Source organism: Oncorhynchus kisutch, linkage group LG7, assembly GCF_002021735.2.
Source record: "Oncorhynchus kisutch isolate 150728-3 linkage group LG7, Okis_V2, whole genome shotgun sequence".
Taxonomy (NCBI): Eukaryota; Metazoa; Chordata; class Actinopteri; order Salmoniformes; family Salmonidae; genus Oncorhynchus; species Oncorhynchus kisutch.
The window spans coordinates 28,305,508-28,325,776 of NC_034180.2; the positions used below are offsets into that span (position 1 = coordinate 28,305,508).

The window sequence follows — 20,269 nt, forward strand, 5'->3', positions numbered from 1 at the left end:
ACAGAAATCCCCGTAGTGGAGGAGTAAACTTGGTCTGCGCCATGAAACAGCTACTGCGTGACCCCCCAAAAAATACTCTCCAAATCAATCACTATGAGGAAAGCGAGAGAAAGGGGAAGACGGAATGAAATGAGCGTGGGAGTCAATCTGAATGGTCACTGTCTCACACAGCTTCAGAGAATCCATCTCTCTTTCTGTCTGCAGTTTGAGCCAGTTGGACAGGCCTCCAGTCTTCTCTTCATGGCCCTGCTTATTCCCCATCTCATTCCCTATGCTGTGCAGCTCTATGTCAGTCACACAAACTGAAAGTCACCCAGATAATTACAAATGAAACTACCTATAGAAAGTCCACACTACCTTGAACGTTTCTCATTTAGTTGTGTTAGAAAGTGGGATTGAAATGGATTTAATTGTAATTTCTCGTCATTGATCTACACAAAATACTCCATGTTAAGGTTCTACACACACTTTTATAAATTAATACAAATGAAATAACTAAAATAGTAATTGTATTAGTATTCATCACCTTTGTTTAGGAAAGTCTAAATTAGTTAACAACAAATCAAATACATTATATGGCCTTACTGTGTGAAATAATAGGGGTTGACATTTTTTTAAAGGACTACCCTTCCTCTGTCCCCCATACATAGTTGCAAGAAAAAGTCTGTGAACCCTTTGGAATTACCTGCATAACTGCATAAATTGGTAATCAAATTTGATCTGATCTTCATCTAAGTCACAATAGACACAGTGTGCTTAAAAATATTAACAAATTGTATTTTTCTTGTCTATACTGAATACAGAATTTTAACATTCACAGTGTAGGTTGGAAACAGTATGTGAACCCCTAGGCTAATGACTTCTCCAAAAAAGAATTGGAGTCAGCTAACCTGGAGTACAATCAATGAGACGAGATGTTGGTTAGAGCTGCCTTTGCTATTCACAAGAAGCATTGCCTGATGTGAACCATGCATCGAACAAAAGAAATCTCAGAAGACCTAACATTAAGAATTCTTGACTTGCATAAAGCTGGAAAGGGTTACAAAAGTATCTCTAAAAGCCTTGCTGTTCATCAGTCCACGATAAGACAAATTGTCTATAAAATGGAAAAAGTTCAGCACTGTTGCTACTCTCCCTAGGAGTGGCCGTCCTGCAAAGATGACTGCAAGAGCACAGCGCAGAAAGTTCAATGAGGTTAAGAAGAATCCTAGTGTCAGCTAAAGACTTACAGAAATCTCTGGAACATGCTAACATCTTTGTTGACGAGTCTACGATACATAAAACAAGAATGGTGATCATGGGAGGACACCACAGAAGAAGCCACTGATGTCCAGAAAAAAAACATTGCTGAATGTCTGAAGTTTGCAAAGAGTGCACCTGGATATTCCACAGCGATACTGTTTGGAAAGAACACACAACACTATGTGTGGTGAAAAAAAGGCATAGCACACCAACATCAAAACCTGATCCCAACAACTAAAGAATGATGGAAGAGCATCATAGTTTGGGGCTGCTTTGCTGCCTCAGGGCCTGGACAGCTTGCTATTATCGACATAAAAATGAATTCCCATTGAAGTGCAACAGAAGTTGGGTGATGCAACAGGACAATTCAGAAGTAAATCAACAAAAAGAATGGCTTCAACAGAAAGAATACGCCTTCTGAAGTGGCTCAGTCAGAGTCCTGACCTCAACCCGATTGAGACGCTGTGGCATGACCTCGAGAGCAGTTCACACCAGACATCCCAAGAATATTGCTGAACTGAAACAGTTTTGTAAAGAGGAATGATCCAACATTCCTCCTGACCATCGTGCAGGTCTGATCCGCAACTACAGAAAACGTTTGGTGGAGGTTATTGCTGCAAAAGGAGGGTCAACCAGTTATTAAATCCAAGGGTTCACATACTTCTCACCCTGCACTGTGAATGTTTACAGTGTGTTCAATAAAGACATGAAAACAAATCGTTTTTGTTATTAGTTTAAAGGAGACCCTGTCCATTATTGTGACCTAGATGAAGATCAGATCAAATTTTATGACTAATTTCTGCAGAAATCCAGGTATTTCCAAAGGGTTCACATACTTTCTTGCCACTGTACATCTTTAAGGTCCCCAAAGCAAGTATTGAATGTCAAGCGCAGATTCAGCTACAAAGACCAGCAAGCTTCTTTTTTTTTTTATTCCTCAAAGAATTGCAGTGATTGGTAGATTTATTATTGTTACCAGACATTGAATATATCTTTCAGCATGTTTAAGTTAATTATGCTGTGGAGGATGTACATTGAACAAAAATGCGTTCATAGAAGGAAATCTGTCAATTGAACCCAAAAATTATTAGGTCCTATTCTATGGATTTCACGACTGGGAATACAGATATGCATCTGTTGGTCACAGATATCTTTAAAAATAAGTTACAGGCGTGGATCAGAAAGCCAGTCCGTATCTGGTGTGACCCCCATTTGCCTCATGCAACACAACAACTCCTTCGCATAGAGTTGATCAGGCTGTTGATTGTGGCCTATGGTTGTCCCACTCCTCTTCAATGGCTGTGTGAAGTTGCTGGATATTGGCGAGAACTGGAACAGGCTGTCGTACACGTTGATCCAAAGCATCCCAAACGTGCTCAATGAGTAACATGTCTGGTGAGAATGCAGGACATGGAAGAACTGGGACATTTTCTGCTTCCAGGAATTGTGTACAGATCCTTGTGACATGGGGCCGTGCATTATCATGCTGAAACATGAGGTGATGGCGGTGGATGAATGGCACGACAATGGGCCTCAGGATCACGTTCACGGTATCTGTGCGTTCAAATTGCCATTGATAAAAAGTAAATTGTGCCACCATGGGGCACTCCGTTGACAACTTTGACATCAGCAAAAGGGTCACCCACAGAACTCCATACACGTGGTCTGCAGTTGTGAGGCCGGTTGGAGGTACTGCCAAATTCTCTTAAACGATGTTCAAGGTGGCTCAAAAATGAACAGCTCTGATGGACATTCCTGCAGTCAGCATGCCAATTGCACACTCCATCAAATCATCAGATTTTCAGCATGCCATTGTCTTGTGTGACAAAACCACAAATTTTAGAGTGGCCTTTTATTGTCCCCAGCACAAGGTGCACCTGTTTGTAATGATAATGCTGTTTAATCAGCTTCTTGATATGCCACACCAGTCAGATGGATGGATTATCTTGGTAAAGGAGAAATGCGATGAAGAGATGAAGGTCAAGAGCCATGCGTCCTCCGAAACACAACCGTATCCAGAGTGACTTACAGTAGTGAGTGCCATGTGGGAATCAAACCCACAACCCTGGCGTTGCAAACACCATGCTTTACCAATTGAGCCACACAGGACCATACATCTGCTTGAAAATATATGGCAAGACCTGAAAATGGTTGTCTAGCCATGATCAATAACCAATTTTACAGACCTTGAAGAATTCTGAAAATAATCAAATATGGCACAATCCAGGTGTGGCAGGCTCAGACTTACCCATGAAGACTCACAGCTGTAATGGCTGCCAAAGTTATTGATCAAGGGGGGGGGGGGGGGGGGGGGGGGGTGAATACTTATTTAATCAAGGTATACTAGTGTTAATTTTTCATTAAATCTTTAAGAAATAAATCAAATAAGATGAAGAAATCCAAGGGGCGTGTAGACTTTCTATAGGCACGGTAGTTCCAGAAGAGACTAGGTCATTGTGAACATGTATGAAGGACATGATTGAAAACTTCAATGTTCTAGAATTTCCCTATAAATTCTCCTTCTAAAAGGCAACGAGGAAAGGGTGAGGTAAGTATGAGAGAGGCAGAGAGAGATGCACTGCGTGTTCCTTCCCAGCCACCGTAAGTCATTGTATGACACTTCGGCACGTGCCAAGTCAGCCAAGAGCAATTTGTCCTGAATTTCTCCAAAACTAAAATAGATTTATTACCGCAGAGGTAGACACATTCCTAACAAGGACTGAGCAGCTTAGAGGACAGAAGAGCCTGCTACTAGCCTGTTCATTTAGTTAGTCACCTCTCTCTGAATAACAACAGTCATCCAGCACATTCAGTTTATTTAATACTACATCAAAAATGTTATTTTTCCACTCTCATTTCAAAGAAAATAAACTCATACAAGTTCATTGTGGGCCTCTTTTCGCCTTTCTAAATAAAAGATCCCGTTTAACTAAATAAGAAACAAAGTTTTAGTGTTACCTAGTAGAGCCAACCATAAGAGTAGAGTAGCCATAACTCCTGAGACATGACATGGGCCAGGGTAAAAAAAAGAAAAAAAGAACAGATGTCCTTGAAAGTGCCTGATGAATGTTTCATATAAAAAGTGTTTCCCCTCCTGCAGCTGCAATCTTCAGTGGCGACAGAGGGCTCTGGTTGGAGCCGACATGGAGGTGTGACAGAGATCCATGTTACAGGGTCAGGAGGGTATTGGTACACAGTTCAGACACTCATCGGTACCACACAAGACATGCAATCAGAGGTCTCTTCACAGTCCCCAGGTCCAGAACAGAGGCTGGGGAAACTACATGGAACTCTGACAACTCAAGCTAGTAATAAAACCAAATTTTTTAAAAATAGATAAAGAACACCTTACCGCACAACAGGGACTGAAGAGACTGCCATTTTTATTTATTTTGTATTGTAATTTGCACTGTATTATGTAGGTAAGTGGCATTGCACAAGCCTTGGCCATCTCCTGTTTCTGAAGCGTGAGGCAGAAACAGATGATTATATAGTGTTATGTATATTATATTACACAGTGCCTTCAGAAAATATTCATACCCTTTGACTTATTCCACATTGTGTTACAGCCTGAATTCAAAACTGATTAAAGCTATTTTTTTCTACACACAATATCCCATAATGACAAAGTGAAAACTTGTTTTTAGACATTTGTGCAAATGTATTGAAAATGAAAAAAAATTTTTTTTTAGATAAGTATACACACCCCTGAATCAATACTTTGTAGAAGCACCTTTGGCAGCGATTACAGCTTACCTACCCAGAGTCTTACTTACCCAGAGTCTTACTTACCCAGAGTCTTACTTACCCAGAGTCTTACTTACCCAGAGTCTTACTTACCCAGAGTCTTACTTACCCAGAGTCTTACTTACCCAGAGTCTTACTTACCCAGAGTCTTACTTACTTAGATAATTCCAGACCTGGATTGTGCAACATTGGCCCATTATTATTTTCAAAAATGTTCAAGCTCTGTCAAATTGGTTGTTGATCATTGCTAGAAAACCTTTTTCAGGTCTTGTGATAGACCTGAAAAAAACTAACTCGGCCACTCAGGAACATTCACTGTCTTCTTGATAAGCAACTAGTGTAGATTTGGCCTTGTGTTTTAGGTTATTGTTCTGCTGAAAGGTGAATTCATTTCCAATCGTCTGGTGGAAAGCAGACAACCATATTTTCCTCTAGGATTTTGCCTGTGCTTAGGTCCATTCCATAAATGTTTTTAACCTGAAAAACTTCCCAGTCTTTAACAATTACAAGCATACCCATAATATGATGTATCCACCACTATGCTTGAACATATGAAGAGTGGTAATCAGTAATGTGTTGTATTGGATATGCCCCAAACATAACACTTTCTATTCAGGACAAAAAGTGTATTGCTTTGACACATTTTTAGCAGTATTACTTTCGTGCCTTATTGCAAACTGGTGCATGTTTTAGAATATGTTTTAATCTATACAGGCTTCCTTTTCCCTTTGCCATTTAGGTTTGTATTGTGGAGTAACTACATTGTTGTTGATCCATCCTCAGTTCTCCCATCACAGCCATTAAACGAACTGCTTTAAAGTCAACATTGGCCTCATGGTGAAATCCCTGAGCAGTTTTCTTCATCTCAGGCAACTGAGTTAGGAAGGATGCCTGTATGTTTGTAAAGACTGGGTGTATTGATACACCATCCAAAGTGTAATTAATAACTTCACCATGCTCAAAGGGATCATGTTAAACAAAATCAGGCACACAGTGTGAGTCCATCCAACTTACTATGCGACTTGTTAAGCACATTGTTACTGAACTTATTTAGGATTGTCATTACAAAAGGGGTTGAATACTTAATGACTCAAGACATGTCAGCTTTTATTCATTTGTAAACATTTTGAAAAACATAATTCCACTGACATTATGGTGTATTGGGTGTAGGCCAGCAACAAAAAAATCTAAATGTAATCCATTTTAAATTCAGGCTGTAACAACATAAAAGCCTTAAGGGTGTGAATACTTTCTGAAGGCACTGTATATTATATATTTGTTGTGTTTTGTTCCCCGTTTGGACCCCAGGAAGTATAGCCGGGGATCCTAATAAATCAAATCAAATGAGACTTGTGTTTTCCTCTGAACTCTAGCTGACAGGGCCAGGGGCAGATATCAATAGAGGGGTGTCTGACCTCAGTGCTCGTCAGGGGGCAGGGCCTCGAGGGCTAAATCTGGACACTAATGTGTGTGTGTGAGATAATATCCATCTCAGAACGTGTGAGTCATTACGCTGTGCTAGATAGGTTTAGCAGAGTTTATCAGTCTCAATCCTGTTTAGTCAACAGACAGCGCTATTCCAAGGACAGGTCTAGCAGAGTCAAGGTGCCTGAACAGTCACCTGTCAGAAGTGGTGGTGAAGTGAGAGCTGATATCTGATAGCTCAGGCTCTGTTGGATAAACACAACAAAAGCCTGAAAGGGAAAAAGAGCAGCAGACTAGATTGGAGGTAGAGAACACTTCCGGTAGTTCATCTAAAAAATAGCAAGCGTATTATGGCAAGGTTAGAGTGGACGAAAGGAGGTACCATCATGCTCAACCCACCTTATAGAAAGAGTATACACTGTAGACTATACAGGACCCTTTGGTAGGATAGGTGCATTATAGTTAGAGTTGACAAAACATCTGACTTACTGAAAGTCTTGCAGATGTCGGACACGGCCTTGAAGACGCGGTCAGAGAAGTTGACCTTGACCTTCATGTGCTTCATGTTGGGCAGCTGCAGGCGCAGCAGCTTGTGCTGGGGGGTGAAGAGGAGCCGGGCGTCTGCCTGGATACCATACTTGTCCAGGGTCCAGTGGGTCTTCAGGAGCCACGTCTTCTTCTTCTCCCACCACAGGGCGTGGTCCGACCAGTCCTTCTTCACATCTGATGGGAGGAGAGAGTATTAGTTTGTCAGTAACCATCACTACATTTATTAGTTTGATACAGTGGCCAGAACAAAAATAAACTGGATGTCAGTGACCAGAAACAAACTCGATGTCAGTTTAGTTGTCTGTTTCATAACTATCAAAAGAGTTGAGTAACACAAAACTGTACTGTGTATGGAATTCATTCATGTCCTGCCTATGGCCAAACTACTAGATTTATACTAAACCGATGACACTAAAGCCAACAGTCCTCATTAATTGAATTATGGTACAACTAAAATCAAGACAATGCAAATGAAAGGAGAAACATCTGTGTGTCACTGACAGATTGATGGAACACATTTAGGACCAGGTGGGTGAGGTTGAGAGAGTGAAGGCTCCTGGATTATTTCAAGAGGGAACTCAAAGGGAGGAGAAGAGTGTGAAAGAAGCCTGCTGTTTACGTGACACTGTGGGGATATCAGGTTCAAAACTCCCTCTTTGTTCCAGAGTCACACAGTGATCCCAGTAATGCCAGAGACATGCCACCCAAAACCCCTCACCTCCCAGTAGACTGTTTGACGGGTTCAAAACAATGACATTGGACCTGGGTGTGTGCGTTTTTTTCTGTAATACTGCTTTCACATAGGATTTATGCATTTGAATAAATCCATTGAGAATATACACCATCAAAAATAAAATGTATTAATTAATTTATGCATGTCCTAAGAAACATAATACAAAACATTTTCAAAAATAATAAAATAGCATATTTTGAGTTTAATTAGACCTGTTCAGGGCCTGTGCAGTCATTGCTGCGCCATCCAAATGAAATCAATAGGCCTACAGTACACTTGATTTAGGCTACATTATTGCATGCTAAATGTTTTTGATCAGTGATCGATGAGCTATGCCACCTCACCTCCACTTATTTTCCCAGTCAGAAACCAATTAACCAAATAGCCTATAAAGACAGAGATTCAGTTTAACAAAATCACATTGATTATCAGACCAGTCAGTTAAGTCACATGCTTTTGGTTGAGAGTATGTCTAGGCTACTAAACGACTGAGTGAAAAGCAAAATATTCTACTTGTTAAACTAAATAACATGGAAAAATGTTTGAGCCCACTAGACAAGATGACCATGGGCAGCTCTCACCTCAACTAACATTTCCCCAACCTAATTGTAGCCTAACCAATATCCAAACAACAAAAATCTGACATTTATTGATTTATCAAGACGAGTCCCCACAATTGTCTCAAAGCAGTGTGATTGGGCAGTCCCAATCAAAACAGTGCTGAAATCATCCTCTAGTTGACCACACACACGGGTAGACTATTGCTTTAAATATATTACAAGGATTGGATGACTTTGGGAGTTTCAGTAAGCAACAATTGAATACATGCCTTCAATTGCCATTCACTGATATGTATTCCCACAGTAATTCTTTATGGATCCATCCAGGTGTGGGTAAGGACACATGCTTAGTGGTGGGCTATGTGAAGTGCTTGCAACATTTAGAACTGGCAGGAGGATGGTTAACTGGCGCTGCCTAGCAACCATCAAGAGTTTAAGAGCATAATGCTTGCCAATGTCGCCTCAGCATTGCTCCTACCTTCCATACTAAGCAGTAGGCAGAACGTTAACAAAATTATTACTAGGTCGTTTGGGGGAAATAAAAGTGTTGGCTTTCATGCCGGCAATAGCTTTCAAATATAAGGAAGAGAAAAAAAAGTGTGGAAAAAAGTTATAGTATGAAGGGATATAAGTGTGTCCCCTTTGAGCGCTGTCTTCATAGAGAATGTGAAAAGCACAGGGATTTGAGGGAACTGAAAGCAGCTGGTTAAGAGATTACTTTGCTTTCTATTCCAAATGCAGTATTGTGATGACCTGCTTTCTGAGGCTGTTTTCCCTTTGAACCTCTAATACCTTAGAGCCCAGGAGCAGAGAAAAAATGTTTTCATGCTACCACTCACAGGTGAAAGATGGACAGCCTGTACTGTTCCTTAAGACCCACATATTGGCAGTGGAAGAATGGATATCATATCTGATGGCACTGGGATACATGGGGAATATAGCACGGTTTACACTTCTGATGCAGACATATCGGGGATCAAGCACTTCAAGTATCTACTGATTTTTGCAGATTCAAACGGATGTCATACCACTAAGCGTACGTGTGTGTGTGTGTGTGTAAGACAAGTAATCATGACGTAACCATTGTGAGATTGTGCTGGGAAAAAAATCACAGACAACATTAACGGGCGTATCAGCGGATGTTCCCTACAGCAACGACATAGTCACTCTGGCACACGTCCAGAAAGACACTCTCCTGAGTGGTGTCCCATCCCATCCCCCACCCCTCTCCCCCTCCTTTCACCCACCCCCTTCTCTCCTGGAAGCATTGAGTGAAGCACTGAGTCACTGTTTCTAGTGGACTATGACATTGATCCAGTCAGTCTTTCCAGGGGCCACACCTCCACGTTATTTCCATTTCTAGAATATCACTGAGTCATCATCATCATCATCATCATCACAGACCCTTAAGATGACTCAATTCTGACGTTTTAGAGCAGTATGACCCTATATAGTAGGTTGGGACCCACTGCTGTGTTGTGGCATTCTAATCCCTCTTCGATTAATAAAAAAGGTGGTTGTGGTTAGAAACATGGTTTTGTCCGTTTAGAGGGAATAGCCTAGACTTTGGGAGGGTCATTATTTTAGAGCACGCCGCTGTGTAGGAAAGCTACCATTATAATTATGACTACCTGAAGGGAGTCATCTGTATGATGCTCATTTAGAGTACTTACAGTGCATTTGGAAAGTATTCAGACCTAGATCCTTTCCACATTTTGTTACGTTTAGAGCTGTTGCGGTGACCGTATTACCCACCACACTGACAGTCACAAGTCATGAAGGCAGTCAAATTCCACGTGACCATTTAGTCACTGTAATTAGGCTTCTCCAAGCTCTGATGCTGCTGCTGGTCATTAGTAGCCTACCCAACTTGCTAACTGCCTGGTACTCAGCATTCTATTGTCTCTCTAATCACTTTGACATCAATGCAAACATCTAATCAAACACTCCATGAGTGCCCATGAGCTCATGTTGCACAACATTTCTATAGGTTATGCAATTGCTTAAGAAAACAGACTGGTGGCCGCTTATAAAAAGAGGATCCCATCATCTTTCTATAGGCAGGGCCTAGTATATTTATTTCTCAACTTTCCTGATATTAAGCACATTGCTTATATTTACAACATGAGTATAGACTACCAGGCTGGCATGAAAATGAACCACAGGGAAAAGAGTCCTCCATTCGCTATTTAAGTTCATAGATTACATATATTTTTTCCCGCTGCCCCGTTTTGATTCAGGTGCGTGATAATGATCCAGGTTTGTATCACACCTCATGTAATGACACCAAGGAAAATACAGAGTTCCACAGAACAAAAGCAGAAACATACTAAGGGCACACTTCCAACAACTAAACAAGTTCAAGTCCAGCAGTCATTTGAAAGAGTAAGAACATTTCAGATAAACTCAAAAGGCAAAAGCCATTAAAGCCAAGATAATTCATTGCCCTGGACAATCAACCGCTCTCGGTCGTGGATGATGTTGGCTTTCGCCGACTGGTCGAGCACCGATATACACTACGAAGTAGGCACTATTTTTCAGATGTTGACCTACCGGAGTTACACAATATTGTTGAAACGCACATTCATGAGCTACTTGCTATGAGCGTCACTGCTATTAGCTTCATGATGGACATTTGGACCAGAGATGTCAGCCCCATGCGCATGCAGAGTCTGACAGCAGTGGGTCGACAAGGATTTCCTACTGAGGAAAGCTGTATTGCATGTTCAAGAATATGCTGGTTCTCATACCGTTGCTGCCATTTTAATGGCATTTAAGAACATGTTTGAAACTTGTTAACATGAACACACTTCTAGCGTCATTCAAACAACTGACTAGAGAAATAAGCTCAACTGCGTCTGCAGCAGAAGTGATACCCTCTGTCATGGCATTGAAAAACCTGCTCAACAAAACTTCCGACACATACCGTGGGGTTAAAACTCTCAAATGTTCTCTACAAGAGGCTGTGAACAAGCAATTCGGTGGCATTCTCTCTGCGCCTCTTTACTGTGTAGCCACCATGCTCGATGCTAGGTATAAGGGCTGCTACTTTGATGCAGACAAGAAACAGGGTTAACTTGACATTCATCTTTCCCTTGATTCTGACTAGTCTCCCAGTCCCTACTGCTGAAAAACATCCCCACAGCATGATGCTGCCACCACAATGCTTCACCGTAGGGATGGTGCCAGGCTTCCTCCAGACTTGACGCTTGGCATTCAGGCCATTGAAATCAATCTTGGTTTCATCAGACCATCTCCACAGATGAACTCTGTCAGAGTAACCATCAGGTTCTTGGTCACCATCCTGACCAACGCCCTCCTCCCCCGATTGCTCAGTTTGACCGGTCAGCCAGCTCTAGGAAGTCTTGGGGGTTCTAAACTTCTTCCATTTAAGAAAGATGGAGGCCACTGTGTTCTTGGGGAACTTCAATGCTGCACACATTTTTTTGCTACCCTTCCCCAGATCTGTGCCTCGGCACAATCCTGTCTTTTCTATGGACAATTAATTTGACCTCATGGCTTGGTTTTTGCTCTGACATGCACTGTCAACTGTGGGACCTTATACAGACAGGTGTGTGCCTTTCCAAATCATTTCTAATCAATTGAATTTACCACAGGTGGATTCCAATCAAGTTGTCTGAATACTTTAAGTGCACTATAATCTACTTAATATTCAGGATTTGTAGGCTAGTCCATCAGCGAATATAATTTCCAATCCAAACTACCAAGGGAGAGTCCAGAAATATTTGTTCTGTATGACACGAGCTAACTGGTTATGGCTAAGCAGTCTCATACATCGGCACATTAAACAAGAACCTACTTCTGATTCATTCTGCACAGCTTCTGCCTTTCAAATCCAGAGTTGGGTGCCATGGCAACCTCAGGCAAGGTAGTGGGCATACTGTGCTTTGTTGACAACCTTAAATCACTCTTACAGGTGAGTGACGTGGGTGAATTTACAGTGTGCACTGAACCCAACTACTGACTGTTAGCAAACCTAACCAAACTGGCTGAGGTCTAGTGATTTCAGATTAAGATGAGGCAAAAGTAGAGAGAAAACAGCATCTCAGTGTAAACTGCTTCAGATACTATAATATTGTGTAGGATAATATTGTGATAGTTCTGGGTCAGGTATTCCCAAACTGGGGTACAAATAAAAGTGATTGAAATGTAAAAATAAACATTACAGAAATTCTTTATTTTCCAAACAGTCCATTTATATTTTCCAACAGGTTTTTTTTGGGTGAGGTTTTATTCCTCGCCTGAGTAGCCTCGTTTCACTGCCAAACATAAAATTAAACCATCTAATGTTCAGCGAAATAACAATACAATGTCAAATACAGATAAGCCTAGTCAAATAAGTCCCATCCAATCACATTAACCGTTACTCTCACGGGAAACCTTGCAGACATTTAGAATGCAGACATTTAGAAACATGACAATTTGAAAAACAAGCCATGGGAGCTTTTTGAGCGAGAATAAAGATGACATTCGAGTAGTAAGACATGTATAAAAGCAACAGATACCATTAATTAGAAGGGGCTACAAGCGTCTCATATGGTGAGCTACCGAGTGGCTAGGACAGGCAAGCCCCATACTATTGTGGAGGGCTTAATTCTTCCTGCTGCTGTGGATTTGGCTGGGACAATGCTGGGGGGAAAGGCCCAAAAAACGAGATAGACAAGGCCTTCATCGAACAACAACACTTTCACGATGCATCAGTGGCATGACATCGTTTTGAGTCAATTACTGCTTCGCATACAAGCCAGTGAATTATATGCGTTACAGCTGGATGAGTCAACAGACATGGCGGGCCTGGCACAGCTACTGGTATATGTCCGTTACGTTTATGGGGTGTCAATTAAGGAAGACATCCTTTTAAGTACTGGACAGCTTTGTGACATCAAATGGACTTTGATGGTCAAGATGTGTTGGTATCTGTACTGATGCCGCAAAAGCCATGACAGGGAGACATAGTGGAGTGGTAACGCACGTTACAAGCAGTTGCACTGTAGCATCCACCAAGAGGCTATTTCTGCCAAAGGAATGCCTGAAAGCTTGACATACGTTTTGGACACTATAGTGAAATCGGTTAGCTTTGTTAAAGCAAGGCCCCTGAACTCTCATGTATTTTCTGCACTTTGCAATGATATGGGGAGCGACCATGTAACGCTTTTACAACATACAGAAGTGCGTTGGTTATCAAAGTATTGATACATTTCTTTTAAATTGAGAGATGAGCTTACATTTTTCTTTACTGACCATCATTTTCACTTGTCTGACCGCTTGCATGATGATGAGTTTCTCACACGACTGGCCTATCTGGGTGATGTTTTTTCTCGCCTGAATGATCTGAATCTAGGATTACAGGGACTCTCCGCAACTATATTCAATGTGCAGGACAAAATTGAGGCTATGATTAAGAAGTTGGAGCTCTTCTCTGTCTGCATTAACAACACACAAGTCTTTATATCATTGTAGGATTTTTTTGTGTGGAAATTAATTCTAGCTTACGGACAATGTCAAATGCGATATAGCAAAATTATTGATTATTATTATTTGTGCTCTGGTCCTAGAAGAGCTCTCCCCACGAGCCGGGTTGTCACAAAAACTCACTAGGCAAAAAACAACATTTGAGAGTGCGCCGACTCTGGTGCTAGAGGGGGTTCACTGCTAGAGGTTGAATTATGGAAGGGGTACGGGACTATAAAAAGTTTGGGAACCACTGGTCTGGATGAATGGATGACGGTGTTGTGCAGGTAAGGGAGTTGTTTGTCAAGCTGTTGCTTTGGAGTGTTTATCTATGTGGGTTATCTTGGCACTTGACTGTAAACATTACACGCTTTCTATTCAGGAGAGTGTATATGTGGGGTCTAGTTGTCACCAGCATGTTCTAATGCCTCCGCTGTGTGGCATATAACTTTATTGCCCCAAACAAACGTATCTAGTATATTTCTGAAGTCTGGTTATGGCTGAACTGAGGAAAGAGGGAGAAAGGGATATTGAAAATAGACGCGTGTGTATTTTCATAGCTATCCTCAGAATTTCCCTCATGCAACCTAGCAATTTCTGGTGTTTTTGCACCAAGAGTACTATGCATTGGGCAATGTAGGTCTTAACCACAGTCCAATGTGTAGCTATAGCGGTTCTCCTTGGCTCTACATGTATACAACATACAGCAGTCGTTCTCCCCTCGCCAGATGGAGTCAGTTTCTTTCCACTTCCCAGAGGGCTGTGTGGCTGCTGAGGTTCTGTCCCAACCTCCCTGCCCATTGGCCAGCATTTTCATGATTATTTTATGACATCACTGCGCTGTGCTTGGGAGAGGGCTGGTCCTATAAATATCCATCAAGCAGCCTCAATAAAAACCTGGTAATTCAATCTGTAAAGAGGAGAGAGAGGGAAGAGAGCGGGCCAATGACATCTCCCAGATAAAAATGCTACCTGCTTGCTTGCCAGGTCTGACGTAATGGGGGGGGATAAGTAATTGGGTGTATTAAATGCAGACCCCGAGTCCTTGGGAAGAGTGGTGAGGGATGGAGAGAGGTTGTAGAAATAATGTTTTATGAACTCTGGACACATGTTCTGAAAGGAGGTGTGTGTGTGCGCGCGCATATCAATCTATCATCTTTCTGTACAGTGAGTGCGTAGTCTGCGTACTAATGTGAGTAATTTGAATTGGTAAGTGCTGTCAAACAGTGCTTTTCATTCACCATCACGACCATGGAATTGCCGCGGTTAACACAAACAGTTTATAAACCAACCAAGCCCTTCCCTTTCTCACTTTCAGGTCTCTATTTTAACAAGCCTAACGCAACAATCAGTCAATCTAAGCACTGGGCAGTAGTGCTATAGGTTCGAGGGTGTGTTGCTATTTTCACAAGCACAATTATTGGCGCAGTTGCTGGGTGGGTGGAGGCTTGGCCCCTCTCCGGCCAATCAGAACGTGCTCTATGGCTAAATGTGTGGTTGCTTCAAGTTGTGTATTAAAGGTTTTTGGGTATGGTCTTGGAATCAACTCCAATTCTAATGTTAGTCCCTTATAGTTTGTTAAAAAGGCTTAAATAAAATGTCAACTTATCCCATGTTTGCTAATTGTGTCCCATTTCAGGAAGCTAGGCATATGACGCACCTCACTAATTCACAGGAGAGGTATTTGAGTGTAAAAAAAAAAAATAGGGCAGAAATGCCTGCTGGAACATGTGATCTTATGTGCTTTAATAACAAACCTGTATCTGTAAATATCAATAAAATTGTCAAATTACGAGCCTAGTTAGTTTAGCCACAGAAAAAAGGTAGGAACCTTCCCGCTAGCCATTATTGGCTGAGATAAGAGATGAGTCCAGATTGGTCTGCCATGTATGCTTCAGGCTATAACATGAGCTGCTTGGTATGTGTAGATAACCCTTTAGTACCACAGTTTTTTCTAAGACATAACGTTATCCAAGGAGAACGGCAAAAGTCTTGCTACTGCTCTGAAAATTGCTGCCCTGAATTTAGCAGGCGCTATCGACAAAGTTCAGTGGGAAAAAGTTGTGATTGACAACTTTCTGAACACGGTCAGTGTAAACCGGAGTGATTTCACACGACGGGCCAAGCAGTACAAACAAAAAATGGAAACGACACAGGACGTCTTAGTTAATAAACTGGGCACCAGCCTGCCGTGAAGCATTCAACCATGTATACGAGTTTACCTACATTTTTCAGACATTGCAAGTTTCTAATTTTGTCAAAAAGTCATTCGTTGCAAGTTAAAGTGTACTGTTAGCTAACGAACGTTAGCTTGCTAGCTAATGTTGTGTCTGATTGAGATATTAAGAATATTACCAAAGCCGTTTGATTTTCTAGTTATATCCTAATCTTAGCTAGCTAACATTGAACCTAGTTTTTTAGCTTTAGCTAAGTGCAGATTCCTACTACAGAATTTCATGCATGGTGGCTAGCTATGACAATCTGTTTGTATTGCTACTGTGTGGGTTGGGAATATGGTTCATTGTTTAGCTCGCTAGCTACATGTCTAAACTAAAGCCAGGTGTGTTTGGGGGTGATTACGGCCATCTATTGTATTTCATGAACATGTGTAGCTAACATGTCTACACAACAGTGACCCATCCACTTAGCTTGATGTGGCTAGCGGTGGTTATAGCATATCTTTCAAATGAAGTGTGTCTGGGTAAGCGTCATCTAATAATTATACAATGTTTTTATCGGGACAATTTTTTTCATATTGTTACTATGTAAATATGCAAGTAACCATTTCACTGTAGCATTCCTTCTGTATCCTTTGCATGTGACAAATAAACTTAGATTTTATTTGATATAGTGGGTGTTGACCAGAGACGGTAATGTGAAGAACAACATGACCTGCACCAAAGTCAGATTAGGATATAGGCCAAGGACTAGTTAGTGTACTTTTACCTGGAGTTTTTCCTTCATCTTTTCATACGTCGCCCCAGCGTAAGTTGGGTATTTATTCACGTTATGTCAGAATGCACTCACTGTTCCAAAATAGGACAATAAACACGTGCTGCCTGTTAATTATCTATAGGCAAGTTGTATTTTCTAACAGTTTAACATTTATCAATGTTTCCTCAAATCAAGTATGCAGACATTTAAGTCCAGCACGAATTGGCCAATTTTCTGGTTGGTGCTTGCATCGCCTTCCTGGTTGTTTTCCTTACAAATAATAACTTTGGACATGTGTGCATTCCTATCAAATATTGTGTTGTCGTTGCTACTATAGCATACAGTATGTATGGAGCATAATGTATTTACAGCTTTATTTATGTTTTGAAGATTGTAATGGACACCTATGACGTGTGTAAAATACTTTTTAAAGGTTGTACTGATTATAATGAGCTAATGCTAAGCTATTTGCCAGCTAAGTGTGATGCCATGTTTGTTGACATTATACAAGGCATTCTGGGTGTCATGTAAACATATGTCAGACCAAAGATGTTATGAGGTGAAGGAATGGTTCACATATTTTTCGGGTAAAATTCCGGTAGTGAATTAGGTGAAGTGAATGATCATAGACGACACAGCCCCTTCAACATGCATACTGCAAACAGACCAATCTCATCTTGTCTCCTCCTATCTTTGTTTGACGCGAATAACAAAAATGGCGGTGCGCACAAACTACAATCAGATTACTTACGATTTCTAGAAAGTGTTTTACAAAATTATTTTGGTCAATGTTGAGCTCACATGTGACGCAATTACAAAAAGTAATTGCTATTAACATATTCATATTGTGGTTTCTAAATATGACCGCTTGTGTTACGTTAATATTTCCTCAGTTAGCTCTAGGACTAACGTAGCTTACAATTTCTGGTTTGGATGATTGTGTATGCTGTTGCTACTTCTGTGAATGTCTGAACATTGCATCCAAAAATATACTGGTCACATTCAGGACTTAACTTTGTAAGGACTGTGTTTGTGCAAAATGTTTGTGAAAAACAGTGTGGCTAGCTCAAAATTCAGACTGTTGCGTCAATCGAAACATTATAAATAAGTGTTCTGATCAAATCGGAATGATCATACACGTTTGTTAGTACATGTGAAAAGGTTCACGTAGGCTACTACTTTCACCACAGCCTTTTTTTACTACACTACCTTACACTCAGTTTAGCACATGGTCTCACATGTGAATCCTTAAATATATGGGTGGGGCTAAGGCTTAAGGGAGTGTGAACGATGCTGAATAGGTGTAAACAAAGAGCTCTCTAATAGGTGCAGCAAAACATTCAAGGAACATTTTCTCAAGTGGGGCCACACCGGCAGTCACAAGTCATGACTGCAGTCAAATTCCACGTGACCACTTAGTCATGGTAACTACGCTTCTCTAAGCTCCGATGCAGCTGGTGGTCATAAGTATCCTACCAAATTTGCTATCTATTGTCCATCTAATCATACTGACATAAATGCAAATGTAGTCAAAAATCAAATCAAAACACTCCATGAGTGCCCATGAGCTCATGTTGCGCAATAATTCTATTCGTGGCCTCTTTTTAACAGAGCATCCCATCAGCTTTCTATAGGCTAGGCCTACTATATTTATTTCTCAACTTTCCTAATATTAAGCACATTAAGGAGCTTTACAACAGGAGTTTCTACACATGCATTGTTTGGGGTTTTAGGCTGGGTTTCTGCACAGCACTTTGAGATATCAGCTGATGTACAAAGGGCTATATAAATACATTTGATTTGATTAGAGTATAGCCTACGTGGCTGGCATGAAAACTATCCTCTATTCGAGTACATAGATTACATGTATTTTTTCCCCTGCCCCTGTTGTGGAGACAGGTGCATGATAATGGTCCACACTAAATCAAAACTAATTTCATACATACAGTGGGACACAATCTGGTTGAGAGAATACCAAGAGAGTGCAAAGCCGTCATCAAGGCAAAGGGTGGCTACTTTGTTTAACACTTTTTGGGTTCCTACATGATTCCATGTGCTATTTCATAGTTTTGATGTCTTCCCTATTATTCTACAATGTAGAAAATAGTAAAAATAAAGAAATCCTGGAATGAGTAGGTGTGTCCAAACTTTTTACTGGTACTGTACATATTGGAATCATCTTAATGATCGCATTCACACATCTCCAGAAGTTGCATTGCATGCGCACCACGGACGTTCTCACGATAAAACCAGAATGATTCATTCTAATAAAAAATAAAAAACGAGTACTGTTTTTTCAACAATAAATCAAATGGCAGGATAAAAAAAAGATAACGAAGTCTGAATCAACAACAATGCGCTATAGTAGGCCTAGGGTAAGGGTAGCATACGGAGTGCATGGGTTTAAAAAAAAAAAAAAATGTGTTACAGGAAAATAACTTTAAATACAAGGTTCTCTCGTTTCATGATAGGTCTAGACACATAATGGAGGGGGTTTTATGCACATCCAAAGCATGGCTAAAATAATGTAGGCCTGCCTTCAAAACATAGATCAAAAATAAGTAACGTCAGCTCACTGTTTTGCTCTTCTCAAAAATTATATTTTAATAAAGCTTTGGTGATTAAGGTTTATTTCCAAACAGTCTCACGAGCAAAACACTATCAATGGTCTTATTTTGCCTACTTGATTACATTGGGCAGGACAAAAAGAAAAACAGTCTTCATTAAGAGGGTAGGCTATGCTTGTTTTTAACAAAAAAAAGGGGAGAAAAAAAACAGTAATGATATGTTTCTAGATACAGTACTAAGTATAGAGGCACCAAAAGCACCAAAATCTTGTTCCAAGATCATATGCCGATGGCATTGAGGAGTACGCCACATCAGTCACTGGCTTCATCAAAAATAGAATCGATGACATGGTCCCCACACTGAAATGGATTACTTCCGGCGCTGACAGAGACGGCCACCTCGCTTCAAGTTCCTGGGAAACGATGCAGTATTTTGTTTATTTACCTTTTATTTCTTACATTGGTACCCCAGGTAATCTTAGGTTTATAACATACAGTCGGGAGGAACTACTGGATATAAGAGCAACGTCAACTCACAGTCATTACGACCAGGAATACGACTTTCCTGAAGCGGATCCTCTGTTTAGCCCACCACCCAGGACAATTGATGGGATTCCAGCCTGCGAACCAAAACAACGTCACCGTAAAAGGGGCAGACGAAGCGGTTTTCTGGTCAGGCTCCGGAGACGGGCACATCGTGCACCGCTCCCGAGCATACTATTCGCCAATGTCCAGTCTCTTGACCACAAGGTTGCTGAAATCCGAGCAAGGGTAGCATTCCAGAGAGACACAAGAGACTAACGTTCTTTGCTTCACGGAAACATGGCTCCCTAGAGACATGCTATCGGAGTCGGTACAGCCAGCTGGTTTCTTCACGCATCGCGCCGACAGAAACAAGCATCTTTCTGGTAAGAGGGGCAGGGGGTGTATGCCTTATGATTAACGAGACGTGTTGTGATCATAACATACAGGAACTCAAGTCCTTCTGTTCACCCGACTTAGAATTCCTCACAAATGTCAACCGCATTATCAACCAAGAG

General features: G+C 41.1%; 1 protein-coding gene across 7 annotated transcripts in view; it reads right to left on the reverse strand.

The window, feature by feature from the left end:
- The window catches only part of LOC109894390 (fermitin family homolog 2), an 85,442-nt gene that overhangs the window by 37,263 nt on the left and 27,910 nt on the right, over window positions 1-20,269 (reverse strand). For all 7 annotated transcript variants that reach the window (XM_031828797.1, XM_031828795.1, XM_031828791.1 and 4 more), the window contains exon 3: window positions 6,904-7,137. In XM_031828797.1, the coding sequence (XP_031684657.1) occupies window positions 6,904-7,137 (234 nt within the window). The remainder of the gene's footprint in view (window positions 1-6,903; window positions 7,138-20,269) is intronic.